This window comes from Pelobates fuscus, chromosome 4 (assembly GCF_036172605.1).
Source record: "Pelobates fuscus isolate aPelFus1 chromosome 4, aPelFus1.pri, whole genome shotgun sequence".
Classification (NCBI taxonomy): Eukaryota; Metazoa; Chordata; class Amphibia; order Anura; family Pelobatidae; genus Pelobates; species Pelobates fuscus.
The window spans coordinates 291,050,065-291,063,544 of record NC_086320.1 but is presented as its reverse complement, the minus strand read 5'-3'; the positions used below and the strand labels follow the sequence as shown (position 1 = coordinate 291,063,544).

Below are 13,480 nucleotides of genomic sequence, written 5' to 3'. Positions count from 1 at the left end.
TGGAAAGATCCCTGAATATCATACTTAACTGCGATATAATGTAACATCAAGATTTAAAAGGCATGCCTGGCAGTAACTCTATACCAATAAACATGCAGCCTCCACGTGAATGGCATCTTGTTGCTTGGAACCAGCACAGTAGTCGCTTATTTCACACGTACCAGGAATGTAACAAAATGTATAACAATACTCCTATGTGAATTCTCCTTTGCACGAGGCTTTACTTGCTAACCTTTAATCATTGTGACATAAATTCCATTGGAGAAATGTAATCAACTTCTAAAAAAAACTTTACTTTTTTGTTTTTAGTTTCCTGAAGATTATACAAGATTATCAAATAATGCACTCTATCTCTGCTTTCAGACATAGGGTAATCTTCCATATTTGAGGTGGCTTTAAAAATATGCAGATTGCAGATTTATGTGTTTCAAAAAACAAATACTTCCCAAAAGCATCCTTCCGCCACCTGCAGCTCTTCTCTGTTTTACATCCTCTCTCTCTCTGTTTTCTTATTGTGTACCAAAGATCTGGAACCCAATCACCATTTTTAAAGTTCTGACAAGCATTTAAAGGGACATTGAAAGCACTGGATCTGCTTCATCTCATTGAATTGATTATGGTATGTGGAGTACCCTAGTGCCTTCCTTTCATTCCGTGTTAAACAAATTTTTATGTTTTACGTTTTAATGCTAAACGAGCGTCCCCAGCAGCCCATCCCCTATGTGCTGCTTGGGCTAATGAGGAAGTATTAGCCTGAGCAGCAGTGGACAGCTGTGATTGGCTGAGAGTGTCAGCTGATTGTTTTTAGCCTATCAGAACTGTCATTGACAGTATGAATGGGTATGGAAGGAGAGTGCCAGGAGACTCCAGGTAATATAACCAATTCACAGAGATAAAATTGTTAAAATGGCTACAGTGTCCCTTTAAGCCATTCCAGTAACCCTATATCTTTAGGAAACCACCCTTACTGGCGTTCCCTGTTATATACCTTTTATCTCTATTTGACGTTGCTTCAGTATTTAGCATTGCAAAATATGTTTGTTCTACTTATGTAAAGGATAATAAATGTACCGTATATACTCGAGTATAAGCCGAGTTTTTCAGCCCATTTTTTGGGCTGAAAAACCCCAACTCGGCTTATACTCGAGTCAGAGTCTGTATTATGGCAATTTGCATTGCCATAATACAGACTGGGGGGAGAGGGGGGCTGGCAGAGCTGTACTTACCTTTCCTGCAGCTCCTGTCAGCTCTCTCCTCCTCCGCGCCGTCCGTTCAGCACCTCGGTCAGCTCCCAGTGTAAGTCTCGCGAGAGCCGCGGCTCTCGCGAGATTTACACTGGGAGCTGACAGAAGAGCAGAACGGACGGCGCAGAGGAGGAGAGAGCTGACAGGAGCTGCAGGACAGGTAAGTACAGCTCTGCCAGCCCCCCTCTCCCCCCCACTGAACTGCCACTGGACCACCAGGGAAGGAGAGCCCCCCTCCCTGCCATATATCAAGCAGGGAGGGGGGACGAAAAAAATAAAAAAAAAATAAAATAAGAAATAAAATAATAAAAAAAAAATTAATAATAAAATAAAAAAGGGGTATAAGGACCACTATGGGAGGGGGGGGGGGGTATAAGGACCACTATGGGAGGGAGGGGGTGGGTTAAGGACCACTATGGTAGGGAGGGGGGTATAAGGACCGCTATGGGAGGGAGGGGGGGTATAAGGACCACTATGGGAGGGAGGGGGGAGGGATAAGGACCACTATGGGAGGGAGGGGGGGGGATAAGGACCACTATGGGAGGGAGGGGGGTATAAGGACCACTATGGGAGGGGGGTATAAGGACCACTATGGGAGGGAGGGGGGGTATAAGGACCACTATGGGAGGGAGAGGGGTATAAGGACCACTATGGGAGGGAGGGAGGGGGGATAAGGACCACTATGGGAGGGAGGGAGGGGGGATAAGGACCACTATGGGAGGGAGGGGGGGTATAAGGACCACTATGGGAGGGGGTGGGATAAGGACCACTATGGGAGGGAGGGGGGGTATAAGGACCATTATGAGAGGGAGGGGGGGGGTAAGGACCACTATGGGAGGGAGGGGGGGGATAAGGACCACTATGGGAGGGAGGGGGGTATAAGGACCACTATGGGAGGGAGGGGGGTATAAGGACCACTATGGGAGGGAGGGGGGGGTATAAGGACCACTATGGGAGGGAGGGGGGATAAGGACCACTATGGGAGGGAGGGAGGGGGGATAAGGACCACTATTGGAGGGAGGGGGGGTATAAGGACCACTATGGGAGGGAGGGGGGGTATAAGGACCACTATGGGAGGGGGTGGGATAAGGACCACTATGGGAGGGAGGGGGGGTATAAGGACCATTATGGGAGGGAGGGGGGGTATATGGACCACTATGGGAGGGATGGGGGGGGGATAAGGAACACTATGGGAGGGAGAAGGGGGATAAGGACCACTATGAGAGGGAGGGGGTGGGATAAGGACCACTATGGGAGGGGAGGGGGAAGTAAGGACCACTAGGGGAGGGGAGGGTAAGGACCACTAGGGGAGGGGTGAGTCAGGACCACTGGGGGGGGGAGTGAAGGAACACGGGGGTGGGGAGGTAAGGACCACTGAGGGAGGAGGAGGGGAAGTCAGGACATATGGGGGGGGAGGGGGCGGCAACATTTTTTTTGCCTACGGCGGCAAATATCCTTGCACCGGCCCTGCACACACTGCATTCACACACTGCATTCATGCACACACACACTGCATTCATGCACACACACACTGCACTCATACACACACTGCACTCATACACACACGCTGCACTCATACACACACACATACGCACACACTGCATTCATTATACACACACTGTAAATAAATATTCAATTAATATATTTTTTTTAGGATCTAATTTTATTTAGAAATTTACCAGTAGCTGCTGCATTTCCCACCCTAGTCTTATACTCGAGTCAATAAGTTTTCCCAGTTTTTTGGGATAAAATTAGGGGCCTCGGCTTATATTCGGGTCGGCTTATACTCGAGTATATACGGTAGATAGTATCCTAGTATTTAATGCAACAACGTTTTGATTTTGACTCATGATCCTTTAAAGACTTAAACTCCAGTTTCCCCAATGTGAAAACATGTTGTAATAACTAATCATTATATAGTGAGGTTGAAAGAATACCAATATTGTGAATGTTTATAATCATGGCCAAAAATGCAAAACTGGCTTGTCCAACCCGTGTTATGCAAAAAATAAAAAAAACCAAAGCTTAAATTTGGTACGGCTACATAATTCCTCTTCTTATACCAGTGTTAATAAATTTCCCAGTCTGTATGCTTTCATTAACGAAGTTTGAATGGCATTAGTAGGGATAGCTCGTAAGGCTGCTGGGTCCAAATACGAAACAACCCTTGCACAACAAAGCTGATTTCACTCTCAATTCAACGTACTTCTCACCCATGAATGGGAATGTGCATAATGTAACAGGAAGACCAGATTAGTCAACAGCAACCAAGAGACTAGGTCAGGTCTGGCAGTCAGTCAACCAGCCGACGGCAATCTTTAATGAGCAAAGTGGTCTGATGACAACTGTGTTTTGTGATGGTAAAAGAGATGCATATATAGTTAATGTACTGAAAATATGCACCTACATGCTTCTATAAAATTACATGGTGATTCATTTATTACATTTATAGTCATTTTTTATTTTGTTGTTGATTTTAATGCCATGTAAAACAAGGGTGGTAGATGTTTTCAGTTGTATGTAAAAAAAATCTGTGATGCCTTATTTCTTTATACACTGTTTGTGGAATTATTACAAGGAAGAAATTACAATACCTTCCTGTAGGAAAAAGCCAAGAAGGAATCATGGGAATTATCTGCTGATAGCACTGCAGTACTACAAGACAATTCTGTAAACTGATGGACAATGCTAGCAAGGTGACCTCATGCCAGCAAGACCATGCGAGATTCTCTAACTGGTTTATGGTTGCGTAATATCAGCATAAGAGCATAAGCAGTTGAGATTAGGGATCAGCCGATATTGATTTTTTAGAGCCGATACTGATACCGATAATCTGTTCACTTTCAGGCCGATAGCCAATAACTACCATTTTGAAAAAAATAAACTATTTCTACACAAATCTACTGTTAACTAAACATGTTTATTATTTATTTATTTATCTATCAAATATTTTGTTTATTAAGGTAAATGCACAAAATATACATGCCAGTCAGCATTTTTTATGTTTTCAAGAAAATATGTGTGTGTAGTAAATGCAGTGAGAGTATTTGATTAGTGAATGTAGTGTGTGTTTGTGTAGTGGATGCAGTGTGTGTGTTTGTGTACTGTGTGTATAATGAATGCAGTGTGTGTAAAATGTGGGGGGGGCATTTTAATTTTCTTAACTTTTTTTTGTTTTTTTAAATATTAAATTGTATTTACATTTTGTTTTAGTCCCTCCTCCCTGCTTCTTACCTGGCCAGGGAGGGGAGATATGGCATTCCCTGGGGGGCCCACAGCGGTCATGGGGGGGCCAGCACACTCTTACTTACTTCCCTTCCCAGCAGCTCCCCTGTCTAACCCGCAGGGAGCATTGCCATAGTAACCCGTGGCACCACTCTGACGGCCGCGGGACTCGTGAGAGTTAGACAGGGGAGCTGAAGGGGGCTGCTGGGAAGGTAAGTAAGAGTGTGGTGGGTCCCCAAGAACCGCCAGGGCCCCCCTCAGGACCCTGATGGCGGCCCTGGTTTGCATTATCAACAATATCTGTATCTTTGTTGACCGAAATTGCTGAAAATGCAGAATATCGGGCGATAAAATCGACCAGACCGATAATCGGTCGATCCCTAGCTGAGATGGATTGCTAACTCACAAAATTAGTTTAGTGTAAACCTTTTCAAAGACTTCATTGGCTGGGAAGTCCATTCTGAAAAGGAGCAACAATGGCCACTGCAGTGTGTCTACGCATACTGTTGATGCTGGGCATGTCTGAGTAACATTGTATCAGAAGAGGGACACTGGCTGACTGTATAAGCAGGGTTCAAAATCTGAAGTCGTAAAGGAACACTCCAAGCACCATAACCACTACATCACAATCAAACACTCACACCAGTATCATAGCATGTCTGCTGTATGGAGTAGCATTCAGAAGTGAACTAGTGAGTATTAAGATGAATTAAGATGAATCAAGTTGCCAAACTCTTCTCTTTCATGTGTCCCAAATGGTCTCCTTGGCCCAATGCGCTTTTATTACTGCACCTCATTGGAGAATGCAGTCTAATCATTTATTTTTATCCCTTATAAAATGTTCCCTTAATCCTAAAGTGCTTTCCAGTTTTAACATTTTGGTGATCAAAAATGTTTCTTGAGGGGGTGGACCTATTACCTCAATTACTGTATTTGTGTTATACAATATATGTGTTTTCATAAAGTGTAAAGGAAAGCACTGGATTGGTTAACATCGGCAAGGAGGCGGGGTGGGGGCAGGGCCAAATGCCGTTTTGGCCAATCAGCACTTCTTCATAGAGATGCATTGAATCAATACATCTCTATGAAGACAATTCAGCGTCTCCATGCAGAGTGTGGAGACGCTGAACGGCAGTGCTGCCTACTGTGCATCACTGAGCCAGGAAGCACCTCCAGTGGCCATCTGAGGAGTGGCCACTTGGAGGTGTCACTAGGGACAATGTAAACACTGCCTGTTCTCATAGACCTTTAGTTACTCTCTTCATAGTTAAATCCCTCAACCAATCATGTTCTTCATATAGATGCATGTGAGACAATACACTTCCCATGATCCTCTGCACAGTGGTCTCAATTATTTTTCATGAACAGTCGTAAAAAAAATGTATAAGTCAGTGTGGCTCTGTTTAACTTAAAGGGTTACTCCAACCAAAAACCTGTGCTTTCATAAAGCACTGGTTTTGGCTAGTGTATCATTACTGTGCTGGTCTGCTTCCCTCTCCCCAAATTGAAGAAAGAAAGAAAGTTAAAACTCATCTTGACCTAGTACTGAGGCCATTTTCTTGCTGTAGTCCGATTCTTCACGGTTGTTGTCACTCCCCTCTGCTCAGGGAGGGTGGGCTGTAAGGGGGGCTTTCGTAACATGGGTGGGGACAGGCATGTCACCATTTGCTATCTGGCGCCAGCATGCTGTGTTTGCTGGCGTCCGACACCAAATTTTTACCATATTCACATTAGCCACCTGTAAATCTCCAATGTGACTTCACCAATGGCAGCAGAAAGGTTAAACTCTGAATGTGTAGTGTTTCATAGCGGCAGAAAAGGATTTAATTCTGTGCAGGCTTTCGTAGTGAAACGCTGTTTCACACGGTGACTCCAGGCACCGTGTCCACTTCAGATCAGTAACCCTTTACACGAGATATACACAAGATATATATGGTTCACACTGGTTTATAGGAAATATGCAGTGATATATTACTTACTAGCTGTCTCGCCATTTTCTCTCGCAAGTGGGAGACCAAAAGATAGAACTATGGTGAAAGATGATATATATATATATATATATATATATATATATATATGCTCAAGCCATGGTTTTCACATACAATATAATGTGACTTCATCAGCTATGGGTTTGTCTTCTGTTTGATGTATGTAAATGATAATTAAGTGTTCTTGCATAGCAAGACCACTTAATGTTATCTCACATATATATTATTATTCTTATAGCCAAATTTACCACCCTAACTCCTCCCACAGTTTTTACACTACATAGACTGTAATATACCGAAACGTGCGGATTGGTCCCGATTGGTGTGCTATTACTTTGTGGAACGTTTCGCCGAATGGTTCACGGAATATCGTCGTTCTTGTGGCAAAATTGGTCCCATAGGAATGAATGGCAAAATGTTCAAAACTAGAGTGGGAGCTGGCAAAAGCTGAAAAATCAGGACATGATTTCTAAACTGCCACCACTCATCATTTTCAAGCCCACCTACACAGATCCTATATCAAAACGTTCAGCTATCCCTGCTGTCACTAAAAATGCCCACGGCTAAGCCATAGTCCGAATAGTTTTCACAATATGGCCATTTGTTTGCAACTCACGCCGTCCATTGACATTCATTGAAACTCCACTCTGCAAACCTCACATTTGAAGGGCAATTTCTAAACTGCGACTGTGCCTTAATTTTTAATACTTCAGAGACATACTATACATCAAAATGTAGGACTGGGTCTTGTGATTCTCACAATATAAAGCTCTTCGATGTAGGATGTAGACCGTTTGAAGATGGCAACCGCCAAAATACTCTGACCTGTGCCAGGCTGCAGCAGCAAGTGATGTCATAGACAGGGCCTTTTGTACACTTGCTAATGTTTTTATAAATGTATGTTTGAATGTAACTGTGAAGCACTTTGGGCAACAACGTTGCAATTAAATGTGCTATATAAATAAATAATAACAGTTACTCCGCACACTCCATTTGTAGACTACTGGTGGAGGCAAGAACACTTCACCCAATTTCCCCAGAAATTGTAGCTTTTCTAGTTATTATTTTTTTGTCTGCTTAAGCTAAGAAAATAACCGATAATTGTAATTTTGTTTTCTACTGTTTATGCTCAGCCTTTTTCGTGACACGTAGTAAGTTTGTGCTCTTATGTTTTGGAAAGTGTTGCCAGAGTACATAGTGAATGTCATTTGCAAGGGGGTGTCAGTGCCGTCTAAAGTTCACAAGCTAGAATAACCTTTCAGATATCAGTGCACCATTTCACAAGCCACAGAAATGTTAGCCAGCATCAAGGCCAAATGCACTGTAACAGATGCCTAAGAAATAGAATGATTAGAGAAACAAAACATCTTAAGTGCCATGAGACATTATTTACATTTCTCCCACTATATTAATTTTCATATGAAAAGCCAAAATGAATTACTAAACACATTAAACCTATTTGATGGTCAAAACGAAAATCCATTTGGTAATGCCCCATGAAAGAGACATTTTATATCCTAAATATAAACATATAACTAGATGACATTTTGCCGATATTCACAAACATATTTGAGCAATGCACAATGTTGGTGCAGAGGGCAGACCTCTTGTTTGTATAGCAGACCTTTTAAAATAGGTTTTTAGTGTTTATGCATTCAATGTGTGTGCAAACTATCTGAACAGTAGGGTTTATACCTGTATAATAACAAGAAATAAGTAATGTCAGCAACATAGAACCCGTAGAATGTGACGGCAGATAAGAACCATTCTGCCCATCTAGCCTGCCCAATTTTCTAAATACTTTCATTAGTCCCTGGTCTTCTCTTATAGTTAGGATAGCCTTATGCCTATCCCATGCATGCCTAAACTCCCTCACTGTGTTAACCTCTACCACTTCACCTTTGCCCCTCTAATTTAACACAAGAGTGTTTGTAGAAGTGGTCATTGCATAATATCATTTAACAGTAGATTTTTTTGTTCTTGGCTTTTATCATGCCATGACTTCATATGCCTCCCTCGTGAGCAAATATTAACCATTCTTTTATATGTTAGCTTGCATTTGAAATATTTCAGGAGTTATGGGTTTATGTGTTTTCTAAGTTCATAACTTACCACCACCCGCAAATCTTTAGTTCTACTCTTTCTGTATTTCGTCCTATTGGTTTCAAGACCTAATCTCTACCAAAGATCATGAATAAAGTCCAAGAGTGTAATTTTTCATTAACATTTATGACCGTGCATGTGAATATTATCATAAACGATTAGTGCAGGAAAATATAGGTCTTCTAGGATCTTGTAGGTAGTATGACCATTCTTGGCTAAAAGGTGGAGCATGCCCCAACAGGGTAACAAAAAAATATTTCCAGTGAAAATATAGACAACCATTTGTTTGTTTTTAGCCTGAATTTAAACTTCAAACATTAAATCCCCCCCCCCCCCCCCCCACTTTGTTTTCCAGGGTAATGATGAAGAAGCTGTGGTGGACCTTGGAAAAACTAGCTCTACAGTCAACACAAATTTTGAGAAAGAAGAGCTAGAAAGTAAGTGGCGATCTGAGCAGATTATTATTTAGAAGTCATTATGTGTCAAGTCAGTTGTCCTGGAAATATGTGCATCAGGCATCAGCTTTGTGTTAGCACAAGTACTGTCACAGTAAGCCGCTTACAGACCAGTGTAATAGGAAGTGTCCTCTGTCCTATTGCCATACCCTTGGGACATAATTAGCCTCCTACACGTTTTCCACAGTAACTTAATGATGAGGCAAAACTTTTTTCATTACTTACATATATGTGTATTGATGTTTCATTCATTAGAGGACCAAAGATATCAATAAGTATTTCATTTTTTTGAAATTATTTTTTATATTTTAAAAACTGTGGAGTATTTTTTTCTGTATTGTTTGTCCTGCATTGGTGTAAAATTTAGACCATTAATGTAAGACTTTTAGTACATTTAATGAAGGAAAGCATGCATTTAACACAACAATCAGACACAGAGTAAATTCTTTTTTATTTTCAGATATTTATTTTTTACAAGTAACATAAATACGTGAGTTACATAAATACATAAATTACATAAAAATTTGTAAGACCGCATAGGCACTCATTTTTCTTAAAATGTTATGCCCTAATATAAATATTTTTAAATGAAATGGCTAAACAAGACAAGCACAGTTATGTTTAAGAAGAAATTGCACTACTGAGATATTTGCAGAACCCAATAGCTAGTTTAAAGTTAGCTATGAGACTGTGATTTTATTTGATTAAAAATCTGTGATTTTATTTGATTAAAATTTTGATTAAAAAGTAGGTTTACTTTTAGTTTTGTATTTACATGGTTCATCTTATCACTTTCAATGCATGATGGAAGTCAATGTCACCGCAAACATGAAAATGCCATAGGGAAACTATTATTTATCCCAGCATTATTCAATTATTAAAGGGACACTTTAGTCACCAGAACAACTACAGCTTATTTAATTTGTTCTGGTGAGTAGAATCATTACCTTCAGGCTTTTTGCTGTAAAAACTGTCTTTTCAGAGAAAATGCAGTGTTTACATTACAGCCTAGTGATAACTTCACTGGCCACTCCTCAGATGGCTGTTAGAGATCCTTCCTGGGTCATGGGTGCCTAAAATGCATCCACACATTCAGTGTCTCCTCCCTCTGCATGCAGACCCTGAACTTTCCTCATAGAGATTCATTGATTCAATTCATCTCTATGAGGAGATGCTGATTGGCCAGGGCTGTGTTTGAATTGTGCTGGCTCTGCCCCTGATCCTTGTCGTCTCAGCCAATCCTATGGAGAAGCATTGTGATTGGATCAGGCCAACACTTCTGATGATAGAAATGCAAAAAGTAATCCAGGCACTCCAGAGTATCCAATACAAAGGCAATTTATTGAACCCACGATTCAAAAAAACATTTTGACCCTAAGGTCTTTGTCAAGCTATCAAACACATAAACAGCAAGCAAAATATGGGTGTAGAAATAATTAACAAGTGACCAAACATATTGTCTGACCAAATATGTGATTTAACAAGATTAAATCACATGTTTGGTCACTTGTTAATTATTTGTACACCTATATATTGCTTGCTGTTTATGTGTTTAATAGCTTGACAAAGACCTTATTGTTGAAACTTTGTTTTGGATTGTGGGTTCAATAAATTGCCTTTGTATTGGATACTCTGGAGTGCCTGGATTACTTTTTGCATTTCTATTACATATTTGGCCTCTTGGTACTGGGACTGATCCAGTTTAGCACCCAGGGATACCTTGGAATGAAGGGTCTGAGTGCAGTTTCACATTTTCTCTGTGAACACTTCTGATGATGTCAGCAGACAGCTTGTTTATCCGAGGCAAACAGCATGCAGAGCTACAGCTTCAGGCTTGAATACGAGTAAGATTTTGCTATATATATGGAGGCATGAGGGGCCCCGGGAGGGCTAGATGGTGGTTTCAACACTATAGGGTCAGGAATACATGTTTATGTTCCTGACCCAATAGTGTTCCTTTAAATGGTTTCTTCAATCAAAAACACTGATCTACAGTGTGTGAGAATTTAGCCAACCCAGAACATTTCTTTAAGACTGCCTTATGATGCAGTTATGATGCCACCTAAAGGCGGTGTTACACCTAGGTCAGCAAAGGGCTTTAACTCTGTATCTGCAGTGTTTCATAACGAAACCCTGCATATACAAACTCCAGGCACCATGACCACTTCAAATCACTAAAGTTCATGGTGCTTGGAGTAACTGCGTTGAGGCAGCAAGAAACTGTTGCTTCAAGTTATTGTTTAAAAAATACAATATTTGTCTTTTGTACATTAAGTGTACATTAAGTCTCCAATCTTCCCAAACTACTTAAGATCACCTGTCTTAAGCAAAAGATTGTGTGTTTAGTTAAACCATTTAGCCGTTTCGTGCTTCAGCTTGGTGTTTACAAAGTTCCAAAACATTAATGGCTCCTAGTCTGTTTTTAACATAGCACGTAAACATGCGAACTGCAAAACGTACTGCCTAAACTGGGTCAAGTAACTCCCCTCAAATGTATGCTTTTCTGTGATAACTTCTAGTGAGACATCGGTAAGGAACCTACTCATGACTGCAAATATACATTCGACAGGGACTTCTTTTATTGCAATCTAGGGTGATTGAAAAAGCAACTGTCATTAAAGCGGCACTGTCATTAAGTTGACCCAATCACTTGTAATTGATCGTTGCTAGTTGTTGAAGTTGCTTATGCCCCACAGAACCCAACTGAACACGCAAGGTTAACATATACGCAAAATGTGACAAAAACCTGCCGTATTATTATTAATAATAATAATATTATTATTTATAATATACGTATACATGTTACTTGCTTATTTTAATAATCAAATCCCTAAATTTAGATCCTAGCAGCCTGTTTCAATATTTTAGTTAGCACTGCAATATGATTTAAATACTTATTTATTTGTGTTTGATATGTGGGCTGAACCCCTAAACTCTTTGTGGCATTGTGTTATTGGCAGATCTGGCATGGATCTTAAATAACAAATAAACTCAGAAGTCAATGTGTGTACTCCGTTTTTGCCCTGCTCCCTTTATCTGATTTATACAATGAAGTTATTACCTTATCAGGAAAGTACTGTGAGGCAGTTTATCCAGTGATTACATTATACATTCCTTTTTAAGTTTAAGAGGAGCTGTCTCATCTCTTTTCGTGACTGTCTAATGTTTTACAAAAGAAGTATAAATACCGGTACATAATAAAGTAGAACATTAGCTATTAAACATAAAAATTATTCCTTATTCATACATTATATAATAGATAGCTAGTGTTTCATTTTATTTTTATATGTTTTTATTTTGGGAATATTTATGATACAACGAGCGATTAATTGAGAGCTGACTTCCAAATTCAAAATGTTCCTCCAAACACCATGACTACTTCACTGATTTGAAGTGGTTCTGGTACTTGGACTCGTGTTTGCAGCATTTCAATTAAATTCTAGCACATTGCTGCTACAGGTGTAACTCCACCGCTGACAGCCTCATTTTCCATCCCAGAACTAAAATGGCTAATGCTACGCATGTTGGGCCTCTATCATCTGCATGCGTAGCATGGACCAATGACAGCACGATTTCTCTCTGTGCTGCCCAAAGTCTCCCATCATCCCTGCCTTTTGGACCTTCCTCGTCTCTAGTGAGGGAGAGTATTGTTACCAAGGTAGGACTGGGCTGCAGAGAGAACTTGGGCTTGACACTGCATCGAAGGTGAGGATTTCCTTTTTTTTTTTTTTTTTTATTCTTTATTTGATCACTCTGCATGCAAGTAATACAACAAGTGGGCTACCGCCCTATCATTGAAGCAGACAGTTAGTACAGTATTCACATTGGCTTTGGTAAGAAAAAATGCAGAGTGAGGATTTTTGTTTTAGTAACAGGACAGTACAACTGATGAAGTACAACAATAACATCCCTCTGGGGCACATCTGTTAAACTCAATACTGGGGTATTCTTATGCTGTTGGGCTGATTGTGCCCCAGTGGGCGCCACCCCCTCCAGGGTTAAACTTTTAGTGTTAACTCTATTGTGGATGCAAGGAGGGGGGGGGGGGGGGGGGGTAATTGAGCCAGTTTAAGGTGGGACATTCCGGGCATGTGGCCGCATGGTTTTTGTCCCTAGCGTATGTAACATTAAATTATGCATTGGAGAAGGTTGCACATTTTTATATGTGTTGGTATTACAGTAGCAAGAAGACGTGGTATACGGTTAGGTGGAACATTAAAACATGGGTAACATATAGTCGGTGTCAAAGCTAAAAAAAAAAACGTTGTTTAGTAGGCTGGCAGTGCCTGCGCTGCATGGTCATAAATACATTGTAGATAAACTGCACATGTTCTAATGTAGCAAGTACTATGTTAGACTAGTAGCACTTTTTGAAGTTTTTTGTATAACGCTAGATAACTTATATTTTGTTTTAAAGCAGGAAGACATTCGGCTAAAAGAGCCCTGTACATATAAGGGAACATGC

General features: G+C 40.7%; 1 protein-coding gene across 14 annotated transcripts in view; it reads left to right on the top strand.

Moving 5' to 3' along the window:
• SLC4A7 (solute carrier family 4 member 7) overlaps positions 1 to 13,480 on the top strand; it is a 551,990-nt gene that overhangs the window by 66,090 nt on the left and 472,420 nt on the right. For all 14 annotated transcript variants that reach the window (XM_063452201.1, XM_063452205.1, XM_063452204.1 and 11 more), the window contains exon 2: positions 8,916 to 8,997. In XM_063452201.1, the coding sequence (XP_063308271.1) occupies positions 8,916 to 8,997 (82 nt within the window). The remainder of the gene's footprint in view (positions 1 to 8,915; positions 8,998 to 13,480) is intronic.